A 19,887-nucleotide genomic window follows, 5' to 3' on the forward strand; every position below is an offset into this window, starting at 1 on the left:
CTCCTGCTCATTTGTTTACTCCACCAGATGGGAAAATCTGCATCCAAACAGCCGAAATACACAGAAACATGAGTATCGTCTCTACCTTATCAGAAGTCTTGCCTCACAAGCTTAATTAGGTTTATCCCCACCACAAAATAAATTCCTTCATTTTGTGGATGCAGCATTTCTGTTAGCCTTTTACACAATCCCAATATATAAATATGGCACATAAAACAAGTTTTGCATAGTGTATTTATAGCTGATAAAACTGTTGAGTTCCTTGGCATTTATGAACCAGCTTTCACCCAAAAATACATTAATAGTGTAGGCAAAAGGTTAGTCAAAACTGGTTTAAAAATTCCCAGTCACCAAAAATCTCTACTATCACAAAGCAAAGCTTTTCTAATGTATCATCTGTTTGAAATTGAAATATAGCCCAAACATTGTATATAAAATTTAACATTTGTCTATTAGAAACAGCGGGAGTTTATCAATACGTTATACCTCAGTGGCCTTGTAAGATTCAACGATTTCTAAGACACCTCTATTCTATGGCTCTGCTACTGTCTGTGGAACAGGAGGCAAAGATAAAACTGGGCAAGTGGAAAAAAAAGGACTGTTCTTGTAACTACAAATTTGACACACCTGTAAATCATCTTTAGCTTGATATTGAAATCTACTAAAAAGCAGGCACTGTATTTAATCAGATCCATTAAGATTTAAAGGACTAACGTGTATGGGTCACATTATTACAGGTGCATCTCATAACTGACAGGAAGAGTAACTCAAAGTGAGAACCCATGAGCACAGTCTGAAGCACTAATGCAAGGACTGGCTGATGTGTTGCATTTTTATTTAGTAATTACTTTGTATTCCAGGTGATTTGGCCTGACTAATCTGTAGGATTCTTAATGAAAGTAAAGCTCTCTCTAATGGGGAAATCCTTATTGTGCTTTTTTCAAGGAGACATCAGGTTTACACCATCTCTGGAGATCAGCTTAACTGGTAAATAAAGAGACTAGTTGTGTGGTTTTTTAAAAGCTCATGACTTCCTGTTGCACTAACACATAAACATCGCAAAATAAATGCACTGTACTTCTGCAAAGAGATGTTTAACAACTTACATTCCTTTTTCTCTAGCACAGCATATATACATACACAAGTTTATATGCTGATAAGTGATGACAAAATAGATCTTATCTTTTACAAAAAGAAAGCCTGGGTTTGTGACAAGGCTTTAGAGAAAAGGTGAAATAATAACCACAAGTTTTTAAAAAGCCAGTCTGGCAACAACAGTGGATAGTAGATCTTATCTTACTTGGCAACCGGTAAGTAGTTCTGATTATTATTAAAAGCAACTGGAAAGGCCTTCCCAGAAGGAAACCTATTTTCTCTTCTAGTTATCCTGTATAAAAACATCAGCCTGCTGGATAATGAATCTGAAAACACGACACATTCAGAACAAACATCTCTCAATCCCTTCACTAAGTACGCATCTCTCAAGATTGAAAGACCACTATTCATGTTCTTTCAACCACCCACTAGCTACCAAGTCATCATTTCTGATGCCATGATGATTCTGATGTCTGTGAGGCAAGCACCTATGTGTTGTTACAAGCCAACCAGCTAAAATCACTTCAGAGAGGTCACTGAAGAGTCCTTGAATGGTAAAAACTACTAGTTAGAATGAAACTCAGAGAAGTTCCCATTATCCAGCACCTGCATTACTTGGTCCCCATTTACCTAATAAGTAAGATACAAAACACAGTAACTGCAAATGCTTACACATTTAAAAGAGAGAGGCTATTACACTGTGTTGATTCAAGCTAGCCCAGAAAACAGTACTTGGAGCTGAATATTTCAACATTGAGAAATGTGGAGTCACTGATAAAAAACAGAAAGGAGCTTGACTGAAAGAAGTTGTGGATCTTCTTATGAGAATCAGTCCAGTCCAGAAGCATAGTTCACGTAACACCGAAATTCATTGGCCAAATTTCGTGAGTGTTTTGGAATAAACTTGCATATCTTCACACCAAGATGCTTTGCTGCCTGTTCCTCCATGATTGCACCTGCAGCAAAAATAATTAGTATTCAATCAGAAAATAAGATAACAGAATGTTTGGGCTTTTTTAATAGCTCCTCCCAAATGCACATATATAGAGCTTGCTTTTTTTTTTATAAAACAGCTACACTGTCAGCCCTCTTTAACAACTGAATCTATTGGGAAATTTAAAATAAATCTGAAATAATGGAAGACACCCCAAGGAAATGGATGTCCAAAAAGTTTCATAAAAATAGGTAGAGGGTAAGATCAGTGCCCCTTATAGAGAAAACAGAAACTTGAACTCAATCTTCTTGCCACATGCCAAAGAAATTACATGATAGGGAGCCATGGGAAATGCAAACAAATTACATATACTCTTCCACTTAAATAAAACACAGTGCGATATTTACAGCTACACACTGAGAAATCACTTCCTTGAGCAGTATTTCTCAAACTTTGTAAACTGAAGGACCACCTATCCATTTTAGGGAAAAAAATCTGAGAACTATCCTTGTACATGACTGCCATGTGCAATTAAACAAAGAAGTAGGCTTTCTATGGCCCTATATTAATTTTTCTTTATTTTGCCTGCTCTGTTGAATTTCCTTGAATTGTATGTATAGAAGTTTTTGCCCTTTGGTTTTTTGCAAAAGTTTCCTGGATGTCTTCAGACATCTTGTAGTAAGTTTAAGAAACACCATGACTAAGGCAGATAGATAGATAGATACTCATAGCTTCTTAAACTGGCAAGTGCATCTTCATAAAGAAGTACCAACTGCAAGTACAGTTGGTAAGTTATCCAGTTTCACTGCTCTTATCACTCTCTTTTAACTCCTCCTGCTGTATTTCAGTGCCTCAGATCTCCTTACTTGAATCACAGTGGCAGAGTCCCCTCATACATTCATTCACATTACAATTTCTACGTTTACCAGTAAGGACAGGTAATATGAAAAAAAAAAAGTTGACTTTGTTTTTCAAGACTTAGCTAAAATCATCCCACTTCACTCAGCAAAGGCCATTCCAACTTATTTGTCATTCTTTCTACTTAGCTCACCTTAGATGCTAAGTAGTATGTGGCAGCTGAAATCCTGCAGCTACTGACACATTTAAAAAATCACAAAGTTGTAAGGTTATTGAATAAGACATTAACAATAAGTTGTACCTATGTTTGTCACACCCAGATTTCAATCACTGCAATTATAGAGTGGCCCTTTTACAAGAAAAAAATATTTCTAGAACTTTGCAGGATGATCTTACAATTCTTCAAAAATTTAGTAAAACTCATAATGCCATATGAAAAAAGTACTGACTTCAACTATTAAAAAACACATGCCTTCAGTTTAAAATAAAGGTTGAACTGCAATATTCTAGTAAAAAAGCTTAGGATACATATTCCTCCTTGAATTGATGATAAATTAGTAGTATTGAGTTAGTATTTTTCTCACTTAAGTTTGTCTTTTGAAAGAGAGAAAAAAATACTTAATGGTGACCTAATATTTGTATTAATTATACCTGTGCAAAGCAGAATCTTTCCTTTTGTTAAGTATTTGATGGTCTCTGCAGTTTTTTGAAGACATTCCTCAGACAGATAGGGTGGATCTGCTATTACGATGTCAAAACTGTGTGGCAGGAGATTTTCAGGTAAGTTCAAAGGGTGGTTGTAATCATAGAAAATAAATTCTTCTCCATATACAGAAAACCTTCTGTCGTACTCCAGTATACACACTGAAAAATGTTTACCATCCTGTTCTTTCAGTTTCTGGTACACACTCGGTGCACTAACACATGCTATCCTGAAAGAGAGACAATAACTTAGAATATGAATATAAAAGGCAAACAACAACAAAAAATCCCCTACAGCAGTCCTCAGGGCTACTTTGGGAAAACATTTTAAACATTAGTCCCAAAAATGTAAGCTATTCTTCCTCTATTCTAACAAATAATTACTTTAATGACAAAGTTTTAAGTATGAAAGCCGTTACTTATTCAACCTCCATGCTGCACAAAGACCTTAAGCTTAACTACAGAGAAAATCTTGTTTCATAACAGCAAAGAAAACTTAAAATTAAAAATGACTCCTTACAGGAATAGGAAGAAAACGAAATTCTTCCATCTGTTCTACAGAAACATTGTATGAAAACAGAGAAACGAATTACAAGTCATTAATATGCTCTGGAGCTCTTTGTATTTCTCAAAAAATAAAAAGATTCGGAGTAAACTTTTACAAGGCAGAGCCTACAACATTCAATGAAATGCTAAATGGTAAGATCAGTATGAACTATTAATTAAATAAATAACAGCAAAGCATTTCTGCAGTATCTCAATTGAACAAAGATGAAGTACAATGAGTAATGAATTAAACTGCATGCTCTGTCTACATAGTAGAAATGAAATATTTACAGAAAAGACATGTTAAATCTACAATGTAGTTATTAAAACCTACCTGCCACCTTTTCCGGCTGCCACAACAGCTTCATTAGCCAGGCATGATGCAGTTTCATCGCTGTACCAAAACTGGCTCAGTTGCTGAGAAAGGTAACGCACAATTACAAACATAAAATCTTCTGACTGTGCTGTGTACAGTTAGGTGTGGTGAGTCATATTTGAAGAAAACCAAAATCCATAGCAACTTCTCAGTTCACAAACTGTAAAGCTGGAAAGGTAACTAATTTCCTGACAGACTTTTTAATTCTGTAATCCAGCGACACGCAGCAGGTAGCTTACACTGTGTGTTTCCGAAGCATTTACTGCAGCATCAAGAAAACCAAGTAATGCAAAATCACTGACGAGGTTATGTCAAACCCAATGTGCACATGCACAATATTTATTTATGTGCTCTTAAATTGCGTTACTTTAGCAGAAGAGGAAAAAGGAACTTGAAAAGTTATCTATAGTAGTATATATACAGTATAGAAGGAAATAAAGGATAAAAGTACTACATCAGAAGAGATCAGAAAAAGGAAGAGAAAAAAAAAAAAAAAACAGCCCAGAGACAAATCAGAAATCAATCTGTCAGAAGAAAACAAAAGCAGCAAAGCAGCCATCCTCAAAACCAAAGAAATAAAACACAGAAAGAAATATGATGTGAAAGGAAAGATCACTTGATCTTGTTATGCTAAGTTTGTCTCCAACTGAGGGAAGAATCTTTACTACCTTCACATGGCAGGCTGGATTTAAAATTTCCAGAAGGGATAGATGCTTCTGTTGGCAGCTTTATTCCCTCTCCATGTAGTTTCAGTTTGTACCCCCCACGCACATGTACAACAGACAACTATATGCAGATTTAATATTAAAGCAAATATCCCTCCAGTGTTACTGTGCATGAATAGTTTAACTTCGCTACTCAAGGAACATCTTGAGCATTCCCCTTTTTAATTTCATTGCATTATCCATCCACAAAAGAAACTCAGTAAAGGCTATTTCTCTAACTGTGCTTCATTCACTGAAGTTCATAGTTTCTTACCCAGTCTTCTTCTATTGAGCCAATGGAATATTGATTAAACCCTTGGGAGGTCTTCATGCCCTCTCTCTGCTGCTGTTCCAAATAGAACTCCTGGAGGGCAGCCAACGTATGGGATGAAAGCTGGGGAATGTCATCATCATCATCATCCATTTTTCTAGACATCAACCAGAGAAAAAAAATTTAATTAAATTAACCCCTTTCAATGGTGAATGCTTTTAATAACGGCATAGTCTCCTGAGGTAAACTAACGTCCACCAACAATGCAGACCTAGTCTAACAGCTAACTAGGAAAACCTCCTAACAAGAGAAAACATATTCCCTCTACTTAGGAGCTCTTAAACCAGTGAGAGGCAGATTGGAAATAACATGTCTCCAGAGAGAATTCAGGAACAGTAGCAACACTGTTCCCTTTCTATACAACACAATTTGGCTTGTATTCTTACAGGGAAGTTGTCATTACAGTTCTTGATTTCCTGATTCTGTACACCTTTTTTGTATCGGCTTACAGAAAAATAACCCTTTAGTGGATTTGGCAAATCCTATAGAAATTATTCCCTTCCCTCCTAGAAATAATGACAGCTACTGGTCATTCCTTCCCATGTTCAAAAGTCACACAATTCTGACTCAAAATGAAGTGAACCAGCATTCTAGGATCAGCATCACCTGGCTTTAACTTCCATGCCATAAAAAGATTCCTCTGAATGGCAGAAACTTTCTACAAACAAAAGCAGGCAAGAAGCTCAAGATGTTTTTCTAAGGTAACGCTACTCGACCGAAAATTTGTGTATTTTGTGCGTAAGAACATGGACATAACTTGTATCAAAAAGACACGGTATACACTAACGGAAAAGTACAGCCATTTTCAGAAAACTCTGGAACTAGGTTACGGTGCAGAGTATCGCTGCACCCTGCTCACCCCCGGCAGCTAAGCAGCATCTGCCCAGAGGGAAAGCTGAAGCATCCGTGTCCTTCCCAGAAGAGACAGTGTGCCACCTCGTGGAACGAGGGGGACGAAAACGGGAACCCAGCATGTCAAAAGTACTGGAGAACACTGAAAAAGACCCTTCTCTCAGGAAACCCATTTTCTCTGCATCTAAGAACTCGCAGACGAGCGATGACATTAACAGAACTTGGAAATGGGCGCACGCCTGCCTTTCTGCAGAAGTCACCGAGAACCGCGTGCCATCTGAACTGTGTGCAACTTCAAAAGTTAAGTATAATTTGAAGTACAGCTGCTCACGGTCTGTCTTCTCCCCAGTCCCTGCACTACAACGAGAACTCCAGAATTTGCGGTCTCCTCCCCTTCTACCCTTCCCTCCATGCTGCTCACCCTAGCAGAGCTTTCAAGACACTTCCTAAAACACAGCTTCTCCCTGCTTGCTGGAAAAATGGTACCATTAACTTGCCACTGCGAGGTCACTCATCAGTATTCACTAGAATAATTACTCTGCCATTCCACTGACACGGTACGCACCTACAGGTGATAAGAGTAAAGCACTTGGCTCTTCCAGAGTATCATTTATTGACTTGCTGGCTTCTCAGGACAGGTTGGCCAAACAGTGAACTGTTCAGAGCCTAAAGACCCACCTATGCCATTAGCTTCACGCACGAGAATTCTGGAATCAAGCTACCTAGTACAACCAAAATAGCTAATTTTTTCCCTACTTTTTTGTTGACTAAAACATAAATGCTTTAAAATTATTTATATTATTAAATTATGTATTATTTAAAGTATTTACTATAAAAATGACCACAAGTTCACACAGATAACAGAGTTTCTAGCAACAGTGCTCTTAACAATACGCAATGCTACGATCCATTTTAGGCCCTATACAAGAACTTTTTTTATTAGGACAGATGTTAGAAGTTTAAAATCACTCCTCATCTCACAACTTACTTTATTATTAAGTAAGTGCATCGTACATGTAGTAATCTGGCTTGCCATTATCCCCTAGGCAAGGACACATCTATGCTTTGACACTAAGAAACCGAAACAGATGCAAACTTGCAGTTCTTCAATCAAAAGTTGAAATTTTTATTTTATGTTCAGTGAGCCCATATAGGCATTTGCAAGTACTAAATCCATGGCCATGAAATGAAACCCTCACAGATGAAATTGCTGATGAAGCATTACCCATTGTTTCAGTAGATAAAAAGGCATACAGCCATAGACAGCTTTTTTCTATAAATATTTTTTTAGCTGATTTTTTAACTCTTCCTTTCAGTTTGTAAATTAAAGCCTTAGGAACCAAGCAGTAATTAACTGTGAGGTTGCAAGGAGAGGTAACTCAGAACATATGGTAGAAATATTACGTACATCTATTAATAACACCTTCAAAATTCACGGTATTTTTGTGAACATACATACATTGTCTACATATACTGACTTAGGTCACTAGCATGAAGACATTTTCATGTTCAAGAACTACATCAGAAAACTATTAAAGTAAGTGAGTTTATGTGAACAAGACTTGTAAATTCCTTTGGCTTCAAGGGAGAACGTTCTACTGTTTGAAAGCCCCCCTATACCCCTCCCAGAAAGTTCACTGCTCTGAAGTCCAGAAACAACCCTGAAAGTTCTGGGGCAGGACAGGAGGATGCAGAGAAACCCACAGTGCCTCTGGCGCTCAGGGAACCTTTAAACGCTATTAACTCTCAAGGCCCCTGAAGCCTGAGGCTGCAGCTGGCCCACCCGCGCTTGCCCCAGGCCCTGGGTCCCCCCCCAAGCAGCCTGCGCTCTCTCCTCGCACAGACTCTCCACAAGAGCCCCATGGGGGGACGGGGTTGCATTTTAGGAATGCCCCGGGATTCAGAGCGTTCAGAACACATACCGTGCTGATACAGACATATTACCTACATTAAACCCTTGTATTAATAGGAATACAAGGTTTAAAGCTAGCAACATGGCAAATCTTTACTATTAATTCCTAGCTTAAGAAGTGTTGCATTTGCACCTGATTAAGAAGCAAAACAATAAAGAAATCAGATCTCCAAGAACAGCTCAAGAACACTGCATACAGAGTTCAGAAAAGTAAGACTCGTGGTGAAGTCGAAGTTCATCTAAAGGAAAGCAGGAAAAAAAGGGGGTGAGCTCCCACAGATACAGTGGAACATGAACAGGCAGGGTTGTTTTCATAGGGTAAAATGGCAAATCTGAATGCTACTGGCCTCTAAAGGGCCAGATCTACCCATAAAATGGGAACAGTGAGGTGACTACAACCACCACATGGCCTACAGCTCACTCAGTGCAGCACGTAGCACGAAGGGGGTGGAGGTGCATGCAGACTCCTTAGTCCCTTCCCCTCTGCACAGCTCAATCTCTCTTACTAGCTGATGAACTGTTCAGGTAAATGTCATCACTACAGAGTGAAAGCTCTTCAAAGAAAACAAAAAATAAATGAAAAGGGATAATGCCAAGTGAAAACAGTAGCACAGGAGACTCCAAGGCCTTGTCTACACAAGAATACTGTACCAATTTAACATTAGTTTCCAGCTGTCATCGATGAAAACTCTGATTTTATATAGCCAAATTCTAAAATGGAGAAAAAAATAAACCCCAAGTTAGAAGGAACACTACGGAAAAATTAACTCACTCAAAAATTCTGACAGTCTTTGGTCCCCTGTACATTTGGTCCACCCATAATTATGAAGTTGTGATCATCTGGAAACCAGTACTCTTTGAAATAGAGTGCAGCTTCTACGCCCAAATGTAACCGTGTGCCCCTATCCAGAGAAGTTTGGAAACCTGCAGTCCCCAGGTCAGCTGAGGCAGGTGCCCCATGTGCCCTTGCACCATTGCTCATCCCATAAAGACTGAAAATGTAGCTTGCTCCAGAGGTCAGATCCTTCTAGATCCACAACACTACTCTAGAGGAAGCTCCTCTTCTGGGGGGGAAGGCAGGCAGGAGGTGGGATCCGTTTTTACAAAGCCACCTCAAAAAACCACTCTCATTGTAAAGCACACAACTGCTTCTTCAGAGCTTTTACCAAGAGACTGCACCGAAGGTGACTGGCTAACACTTCTCTGCCAAAGAGACAGTGCCAACCTAACTCATGTCTGTAAGTCAGGCTTCCCCAACTGCCCACGTAACTTAGAAATACCATTTGGTAAGCGTACAAGCAGGAGAACACACTGCTGCTTTGCCAGTTTCCAGTGCTCATTGTTTTATGGTACCCTAAAGATGTCACCTCAGTGTAATAAAATGTCCCTTAGCTGAAGGGGAAAGGAAAGACTACTGAAAGGCCAAGGAGTAGGAATACAACTGGAAAGCCACCCTGTTCACTGCTGGGACGGGGGGAGCAAGAGGATGGTGTTAGCCTCTCAGGTCTTTTACCAAGAATATAAAAAGCACATATGCAACTTCAGAAAAGCTTTTATTCTAGAGTAACTTGGACCTAAAGACAGATAGCACGAAATGGAGCTAAATATAGTTTGTCGGTATTTTTCCCAAGCCACCCAAGTCAGTATTTGAGACAAACAGCTCATCATCTATAGTGTTTGCAACACATATCAAGAAAAGCTGGACAATGGTGTGCAACCGTAATGAAAATCACCTGGAAGGGGCTGCAATCACCTGCCTGGAGGTGAACAAGTCCCAGTCAGATGGGCTGAAAAGTTACTCTAAGGCTGGACACATGCCCTACTACCTTAAAACCAGGGAGGTACTGCGCTCTGCTCAAGCTTCAGTTCTGTAATGCGTACAGGGATCCATATCCTACGTCCACAGACAACAATCAGAGGGGTGGCCAACCTAACCCACAAAGAGGAGCTAAGGGAGTCTGTCCCAACCATAGTAAAAGCCCAGGCAGAGAAAGGATATCTCCTACTGGAAACAATTTTTCAGATCTTTAAAGCATAACAAGGGTTGATTGTCAATGATTTGACAAGATACTGGGAGTACTGCCAAATGCACTTTCACAGGAATGACTGACAGGACAAAGTGTATGAAATACACCAGTCTAAAGTAATTTAGACAAAAAAACCCTCCTGCTAGCTAGCATGGTCTAGCCAGAAGGAATGGAGAAATGCTAAGCCATACCTACATCTGTTTTGTAGAGTCTTCTAATACAAATCAAAACTTCTCAAACATCTGAGAGGTCATCCTCAAGCACAGGCAGCCAGCTTGTTCCCCTGCAGTCAACTGGAAAAAATTCAAAAACTCAAGCTTTTGGGGCCCAGGTGCCATGAAAAGAACGGCCTCTGAGCAGGATAGCCAAGCCGGAGGATGTCAGAAAAGCAGAACTGACAGACCCGCCCACAAACCTGAAGTAGTTTTCTTAGGTACTGATGGTTTTGTGGAATAGGCAAAGAGGGACAAGGCAGGATTTGTGGACCAGGAGCAGCTCACCTGCCACGGATCTGAGAACAGCTCCATTTATTTCAGGATTGAGTCTGGATAACTTTTTGTTAATGTCCATGGCAAACGGTTCAAGAGGAAAGCTGTACTAGTTCAGATCAAGGGTTGATACTGGTCATTCTTCTATCCTGAAGGGTTGACACTGGTCATTCTTCCATCCTGAAGGCAGCCAAAAGCAGCTGTCTCAGAAGGAGCGAGATAAGGCAAGTATATGTGATACCTGCCCACTCTATACTCTCCCAGACTTTAACCATTTTCCACTAAGGGGCTTGTTTCTGCATCTGAAGTGATTTATTTTGTGAATGCAGTTCTCTTAGAGATGCTTTTCCACTATCCCTTAAATTCAGAGAAAGTTTTTTAATCTCTAATGTTGGCTGGTAGGAAGTTTTATTTTATGAATAACTACCTCTTCTTGCTGTGAACAAGGCTACTAGCTTCACGTGATGCAAATACTTCGTGTATCGGAAGAAAAAGCAAATGGTAGAGCCCTCGTACACTCTCTCCACACCACTCCACGCCATTTCACAGACACCTGTAAGTCATCCCCCTTCCCTCACTCTGCAGGTTGGCTCTTTTCTAGCCTGAAGGGTCTTAACCCACTCCATTGACGGCTTGACAAAAGTCTTTCCATGCATTTGCTCATCCTTGTTAAACGCTTCTAATATACCCTTTTTTCAGATGAAGAGACTAGAACTCTACACAGTATCTAAGAGATGGGTGATCACATATTTATGCTGTTGTTTTCTGATGTTTTCTGTTACAGTCTATTTCTTTTCCTAAAAAATTCTAACATTTGAGGTGTTATTCTGGCTGCCACCAAACACTGATATGATGTTTTTGGAGAACGACATATCATAATCCCAAAGTCTCCTGCCTGAGTGGGAATGAGAACACGATTAAGTAGAATTTACGAAGAGTTTTAAAAGGATCTGCCAAGAGCTCAAAGAACAAAACTAAACAGCAGTTCTGGTCCCTTCATCTCAACAAAAAGCAGAGAAAATACTGAAACTAGAAAAGGTTCAAGAAGGGTAGTGAGATATCCAAAGACTAGAATAGCTTTTCTAGGGGAATGAGTGTAAGGAAGTAACTGAGAAGGGCTATGACAGAGCCTGTAATCACGAGTGGCATGAACAGCATGGGCAGAGATTGACTGTTTTCCAAGGCAAGAACCAGAAGACAACAAGTGTGAGCTGCAAGAGCCTGGTTCAAAAAAAAAAAAATAAATCGGAAGGAGCTGGTTCTTGACACAAGGTGTTGCTCAGCTACAGAATCCCCACCAGTGACGAAATTTCACAGTGCTTCAAAGTGACACGGAAAAGTTTATAGAAGAGAAACTCTCAAGAGGATTACTAAATACATAGAAACTGCATTGGATTCAAAAGGGAAGGTCTGGAGGCCAGGTGGCTACTTGACGGAGAAGTAAAGCATGATGTATTCTAGCCCAGTTCTCGACCTTTTTAGTAAGAACCGTCAGAGAGGGAGAGTAGGCTGGGCTCAGAACCGCTGTTATCCTCCTCCATGTGAATGACGAAACACTTGAGGGTTTCTGAAGAAAGCCCCTTTTTCGCGCACCCTCTTGTATTTAATTGCTTTGAGCGCCCACTGCTGCAAGTGCGCAGCCCCCGCGCCTCTCCCGGAGCGAGGGGCGAGCCCACCGCCGCCCTCCAGCCCTCTCCTCAGCCGCCGTCTACCCCGAGCGGCGGGGAGCAGAGAGCAGCCGGCCGCCGGCACGCTCCGCGCCGACCCAACGCCGCCGCGGCTGCCGCGCCCGCCCCCCGCCTCCGCAGCCCCTTCCGAGCTGGCAGCGGCGCGTCCCGGCCGCAGGGGCCGCGACAGCCCTGCGCCTCCCCCAGCCCCGGGGCACTACAGGCCACCCCGCTGGGAGGGGCCCCGCGGCCCGCAAACGACACTCGCGCGCACCCGCCGCGGCCTCTCCGCTGCGGGAGACCCGGGCCGGGGGCCGAGCAGGCCCCGGCGCCGCCGCCCTCGGAGACGGGAGTGCCGGCCGCCCTCAGGGGGAGGAGAGGCGGGCGGGCGGGCGGGCGCGCGGCCTGCCCGGCTGCACCGCTCCCCAGACCCACACCCACACCCAGCCCGCCTCCTCTCGCCACTCACCGGCCGCCAGATCCCCCCGCGCACGCGGACCTCCCTCGCCCCGCCCCGCCCCGCCCCGCCCCGCCCCAGCGCCGCGCGCAGCGGTGCCGCGCGCCCCCTGCCGGGGAGTTCGGCAGGGCGGCGATCCCAGCGGCCGCTCTCCCATTGGCTGCAACGGCCGCCACGGAGCCACGGCCGCGGGCGGGGTGGGGCCAGGCGCTGCCCCCGCTCCCGCTGCCGCCGCCCGTCCCCGTTGGCAGGGCGCCCGGGCCGGGGTGGTGCCCTGCGCCTATACCGGCGGCGGCCTGCGCAGCGCCTCCGCCTGCCCCCGCCGCGGTGCCCCCACCCTGCCCCTCGCGCCCCGCCGAGCCACGTACACGCTCTGGCGGGTGTCCGCGGGCGCGCGCGTGTCGCGCGAGCCGGACCCGCGGCGCAGCCGCCTGAGGGGGCTGCCGGGGCGCTGCTCCGCCGGCACCCGGACGGAAGCCTTGGTTTCGCTCTGCCTTCACCACTGCGGTGGTTCGGGTGGCTTGAAAGCGACCTGCAGAGCCGTTTCCAGCTTAAATACGAGCTTCAGAAAAAGACAGGACCCGCGCAGAGAGCCGTGGCCGTGAACCGCCCCGGCGCAGGTTCCTCGCAGCCCGGAGCGCTGCTGCTGCCGGTTCTCGGCAGCTTCGCCCGCCCTTCGTCCCCCTCTTTCTGCGGGGTCAGGCCCAGGGGAAAGTGGTGTGAAGTATTTATTTCCGCGGATACAGACATTTTAGATAGGCTGTACCTCACGGTAGACATCCATAGGTAGCCAGTCATGTTAGACTTGGAAATGATGGATGTATCTCCAGTTAGATGCTAAGTGTTCAAAAGCCATGAGCTTTGACTTCAACAGCAGCCTAGCTCCCCACACTCTTTTTCATGATCTGGCCCTCCTGTCCAGTCTCTCAATTGGAATTCAACACTATCAAGTTGGAACAAGCTCCATTTCTTGCATACAGACAGGAGTCGAGCTGCTGCTTAGGCAGTTTCAAAGGATAGCAAGTTCTGAACTATGTTCTTTGTTTCAATTAATTCACTGTGTCTTTCCCTTTGGGCATACAAACTTCTCATCTCCCCGTGCGCAAGGCACTTGTCTGGCACTTCTTGTCGTCTCATATTGCCCCAAAACAAAAACTTAAGAACTTCCGCACCACTGGGTTTTTTTATTCCTTCTTATAAAGCCTGGTCTCGCCCTGATAATTTGTAAAAAGCATTTTCATAACATTGTCTTTCTATGGTTCAGTGACTCGCCTATAAGCCAACACATAGAAGGCAGCCTGTCAGACTATTTATAATTAACACCACAGCAGACTCTCCTCACATTCTCCAGAGCTAGATGTTCCTGTCAGCAATGAGTTGCATAAGAAACTGCTGTTTTACCTACAACCTGTTGAATCTTTACCTGCTGCAACACTCTTCTGGGGCTGAATGGAAAGTCTTGGACTCAGCACTGGGCGCCTAAAAGCAGAGCAGAATTATTTCCTTGGAAGACAGAAGCACTAAATTCTGATAAAATATTTTTGCAGCACAGCTTATGTAGGCAGCAGAAAATAAAATTTTCTTGCCAAAGCAGGATGTGGGGATAGGCGGATTTTTCCTTCAGATCCCCATACTTTTTACCTCATTCTCTTTCATTTAGAAACAAGGTTATGCAAGACAGTAGAGAACTCTGGGCTTTTCCATTTGGTCTTAAATGAATTCCAAGCAGTCTGGATCTAGCATTCAGTGCATTACCCCCTCTGGCTTCTTTGAAAGGTCTTGCCAAAAAAGGACTTCATCCCAGCATAGAAGACTGTCCTACATGGAGTGCACCCGTATCCATTCATGTGACCACCACTGCTGTAATTTAAAACAAACAAAAATACCCCTTTTCCCTGCATTGCTGCAAAGTGACAGTTATCTGACACCTGCACAATATTACTGAATGCAGTAAGAAATCGGGTTTAGATTCTACAAAGAAGTGACACTTAAGTAATTTTCCTATTTCATACATGTTTCTAGAGCATTTTATGTGAAAAATATTCCACACAGGGCTGACAATGAAAGTATAGAGGAGACTGGGCAGACACATACTCTCAGTCCAGATTTCCCAGAGCAACAGTCCCCCATGTGACGAGCAATTCCTCCTCACCAGGAAGGTGACATCATGTAAGGGCATGTGGCTGTGGGGGGGCTGGCAGGGCGAAATTTAGGTTATATCAGATACTACTTGGCAGCAAACAGACAGCTCAAAACCTTGCTTGAATCCACGTTACTGTTCTAGAAGGAAAGCTCAGGTGGAGCTGGAGTGACCCTGTAGAAAGGAAAACAAGTTACATCTTGCAATACAACTTCTTTGGGATGCGAGGACAAACGAACCGCAAATACGGGAACACCTGTAAAGTGCACCCTGCAAGAAATTTATTATTAATTACAAGGTTTTATTGTTTCCTAATATTTTTTGCAAAAAGGTATTTCTAGGTAAGCTATCTCCCCTATCCTTTCACCAACAGACCCCTGTCACACAGCAGTGACACTGGCGTCTTGAACCTGACGGCATGGACTACTGCTACTTTACTAATGTATTTGCTAGTACTCTTATGTCGGACCAGATCAGGAACAGAGCATGAAGCAGAGTTTTTAAAAAACCAGTTCTATCCTGGTAATAGCAACTTATTACTTGTAAGGCTTTTGTGTTTTGAGGTTTGTTTTTATTTTATAGTCTATTGTATTTTTTCTTTACTAATGAGAAAGTCTATACTTTTGAGTCCTCTTGCTGTAGCACAAACCATAGCCATATAAAAAAGTATAATCAGTTTTAACTAATATGAAAATAGATTATTAAATTCCAATTGTAGAATCTCTGCTGTTGCTGTTATGTCTAAAAAAATTCTTAATAGCTTCCCCCCCAAAAGTCTCGACATTTTTAAGACTGGCAAACCAACTGCACATTTCATTTGGAAGGCAGCCAAGCATGCAATGCTTTACAACCATACAAGGACTACTTCTAGTTAACATCCACAAAATCCTACTTTTGAAGACAGAAAATACTAGAAGTGGAAATACTCTACTTGCAGAACAACCTGCAACATCTCATCTTTGTAAGAGGGCTTACCGAACTACTTCTTTCAAGACCGAGCTGTTCTCCTACAGATGCAGGATAGAACGTGCACTAGAGCCCTGTGGGGTACCTCTGTGGGCCAGGTGCATCACAGCTTCCTGAGACCTTGGGTCACGCAGTAGGACAGATTATCAGTCAGCCTTTTAAAAGCTTGCAGTCACTCTCTGAATTCAAGTACAGTAGTAAGTTTTCATCATCAAACAGTTTATGGACTCCCAACTGTTTCTCTATTGGCGATGCAAATCATCTTAGAAACGTGATCACAGTGACTTCTTTCTATTTAGCCAAGCTTTATGGACCCCTTGGAAGTAATTCGGGGACCACAAAAATGGCTACAGACTTCGGATTGAAAAATGCTCTACTGAAGTGACTACTAGTCACTTAATACCATCTAGTGGTGTTGACATTTTAAATGGATTTTAGAAGTAATTTAAAAAAAAAAACCAAACAACAAAACTGCAACAGGATTACCAGTATCTATATACCTTTGTACATTTTAATATCCCCATTGATTTTACTATGCCATATTGCCACTGATTTATGCTATTCTCTCAAAAAATGCCCTGAGATACGTGCTAACATACAAACTTCATGGAATTTTCTGGTTAGAGCCTTCTCATGGTTGTTTTTGCTTGTATCCCTGCCCCCCCGCCCCCGATGTAATCACTCTGCCATCACAAGAAGCAGGAAGGAAAATATATAAAATATATTTAGCAAAACCAGTAAAATTAAAGTGGAACAGAAAATTCAGTCAAGTAGCAAACATTATGTACAGCAGCAGATTTTACAGTTTTTCCTACACATACCTCTACACTTATTTCACACACACTTTTTAAGGAGGAGGAAGGAAATAGGAATAAGCTAGTGTTAAGAAAACATTTTTTTTCCTGAACGATAAACAGGGTTTATCACTGTTCTTTGCTTTTGAAAGTCCAATTCAGACTATATATACCTCTAACAAAAATAAGAGAAGGAAACCATTTTCTCAGTCCCTAGAGTAAAATTACACTGTCATTTTATGGACTATACTGGTATCTTAAATAGTTACACTCACAGGATCTAGACATTATCTGGCCATCTTAAGGGATGTAGGTAACAAACATTTTAACCACGATACAAAACAGGTATCCTATTTTTCCAGCTTTCCTGAGGCTGAGTGAATTGTTTAAATACATGTGCGCTTATAAAAATCCGTGTTACAGTACATTTTTAACAGTAGTTTGTTAAGAAATCATGAAAGTGCATTAACAGCCTAAAAGCAGGCAAGAAGTACTTCAGAAGAACAGCCTCTCCTTAAAGTGGCAGAAGAATGTTAAACCTTCCCCAAAGTAGTGTTGATATTGTGTGAGGACATCAGCAGTCTTCCTAAATGCTCCATAGTGGTGGGGTTTTGGCTTTGGGTTTTTTTCTGAGTTACAACAATTATTTGAATGAACAGAAGACCATTAGAAGTATCGGTGCAGTTCTAAAATTAAAGTGGATGTCCTGACCACTTACTAAACCAAGTTATGAATGAGGCTTTCAAATCAATACTTGTGTTGGGAGTCTAGGGATTACTTTCATTCAGTAAACACCAAACACAGAGACTGGAAGCAGTTTGAATATGCCACAAACCCAAACTGCATCATCCAAACCATTAAGTTAAAGCAAATCAAACAGATACGCCTTCGCAACCATGAACAGTAGGCCAGACACAGAGGGGAAGAAAAGGGAAGTACATCACACCCAAAGCTCTGCATTACTTTAACTTGCAAAGGCAACAGTGTCAGAAAAATCAAATCTGGTAACATCTGAGAGATGTTAAGGTGAGAACAGTTGTTCCACGACTTTCAAATATAGACGGGAGAAAAACTAGTAATGAGTTCGAGTAATGAGTTATGTATCAGTCACACTGGGCAACTTCAGCATTCTCTTCAGAGATGTAGATTTTCTGGAATGTTTCCCAAAATAAAGATTTTATTATTTAATTAACAAAACTCACACCAATAGTATCACATTTCATACAATTCCAAAATAGCACTTTCTCTTTTCCCCCCAAAATGTGTTGATGAAATGGCAGGCTTTTACTAATTCTTGTCAGGATGACACAGGTTACCAAGTTATGGGATAACACTTACATTATGGATTTCTTTTTCTTCTTACACATTAGCTTAATTTATTTTTTTTTCTTCCCCATGAGGTTGCAAACTTTTTACTTTCTTCTCCTCCTCCTCCCCTCTCTTCCAGTTCATGTATCACCTCCTCCTTGGTTGAGCTGCCAGACAGATTCCACGTGGAAGGTTGAGCTTTCCCACCCTTCTACTTATAATACATGGCAAATCAGTGAATGAAAAAACCGCCACCAACTCCACCACTCATGAGTGAAGCAAATGTAAGTTTCATAAAGGCAAAATTGATGGGGTTTGGATACACTTACACAAACAAGTGTGAATAAAGGCTTTGTAGCCAAATCGTTCAAGTTTATTCCAGACCTTATATTTAAGATATAGCTATATAGTTCCATTTTCTAGATGAAAGGCTCTTGGATATGCTGCTGTTATTAATCTTACTGGCTGCTTTCAGGGATTTGCTCAAAATTACCTTAAATGTTTCTGTCCTTCACCAAAATGCTCACTGAACTAAACCAGGACAATATAAATATATAATTGCAATAATTTTACGTTTGAAACCAGTAAAATTCTAGTTGATACATACAGCCAAGATGTATAGCAAGCTGTCACCAACATAGTTGTCACGTAGTTTTACTTTCAGGATTTGTGAAGTTTGTTTTTTCTTTTGTTTAAAAAAGATGTGAGTGCATGAAAGTAAGAGGGGAACAATAGAAAATAGCTGTAATTTATCCAAATGTATTTGTATTATAGCACATTAGGAACTGCTGCCTTTAACTAACTTTTCTGATATTCATGAAGTAACATACTGTTGGATGTCCCTTATGTGGGAACAGATTACAAACTTAGAGAACATTTCTGTGCCAGATATTATCAGAAACTGTTCAGATTAAACCTACACAAAAAAAAATTCACGACCCAGAAATCAGTATTCCTTCTGGGTAGACAAACACCACCAGTAATAGTGACCTGAAAAGTCACCATTAAACTTTTTTTTGGAGGATGGGGGAAAGACTAATTTGATTATATACATACAGCCACTTCTGGTAATTGTAGTCCAGTGTGAGATACTCAGGTTGCACACCTAATCACATTTTTTTTTCTCTTGATGGACAAACTTATGCTGTAAGTGCTGTTGTAAATTAAAGTTACCCCATCAGCTTTAACTGAAATACTGCACATTCACAGTAGCCAAAGAACACGACGTGTAGCCTGAGGTTCCTATTTTTGTTTCTACCATAAGGAGGTATTACAAATGCTATTTCAGGGATTCAACACAGGTGAGATTTTAGAAAAATATTAAATAAGAATACACACAAATCACACACGGCCAAAACAAAATAATAAAAGGCTTTAGTGGAAAACAATTTTATCCTCCTCCTGCTTATGGATCTTAAAAATACAGAAAGTGTTCATTTCAAAATTGAAAATTCAGTTGTGATAAGGCTTGATTACACAGCCATTTCCCAAGTCTTATTGCAACAAATTGTGAAATATTTCTATGCAACTTCATATCTTCAACTGTACAGGTAAAACAATACTTGAAATCAACTAGCACTTCAATCCCTGCATTTTTAATATATAAACTCAACATAGTACTGAATTATACATTTAAAATATTTACACACTTGACCAACAGCAGTACTAGCATTTATTGCCTTAAAACTGCATGTTCACTGCATGGAGGTTCCTTATTTTGCACAAAGGGA

General features: G+C 41.5%; 1 protein-coding gene across 2 annotated transcripts; it reads right to left on the bottom strand.

The window, feature by feature from the left end:
• Positions 1 to 6: 6 nt before the first annotated feature.
• Positions 7 to 12,972, bottom strand: EEF1AKMT1 (EEF1A lysine methyltransferase 1). Of its 2 annotated transcripts, XM_059819870.1 has the most exons (5): positions 12,962 to 12,972; positions 5,490 to 5,643; positions 4,470 to 4,552; positions 3,539 to 3,819; positions 7 to 2,051 (listed from the first exon to the last, which is right to left on the bottom strand). In XM_059819870.1, exons 2-5 carry the CDS (start codon positions 5,637 to 5,639, stop codon positions 1,924 to 1,926), a joined length of 642 nt encoding a protein of 213 aa, XP_059675853.1. In that variant the 5' UTR covers positions 5,640 to 5,643; positions 12,962 to 12,972; the 3' UTR covers positions 7 to 1,923. The 2 variants fall into 2 exon arrangements, with proteins under 2 accessions (XP_059675853.1, XP_009806524.2); XM_009808222.2 differs by lacking the exon at positions 12,962 to 12,972 and having other exon boundaries at positions 5,490 to 5,651.
• Between the last annotated feature and the right edge of the window lie 6,915 nt (positions 12,973 to 19,887).

Source organism: Gavia stellata, chromosome 1 (assembly GCF_030936135.1).
Source record: "Gavia stellata isolate bGavSte3 chromosome 1, bGavSte3.hap2, whole genome shotgun sequence".
NCBI lineage: Eukaryota > Metazoa > Chordata > Aves > Gaviiformes > Gaviidae > Gavia > Gavia stellata.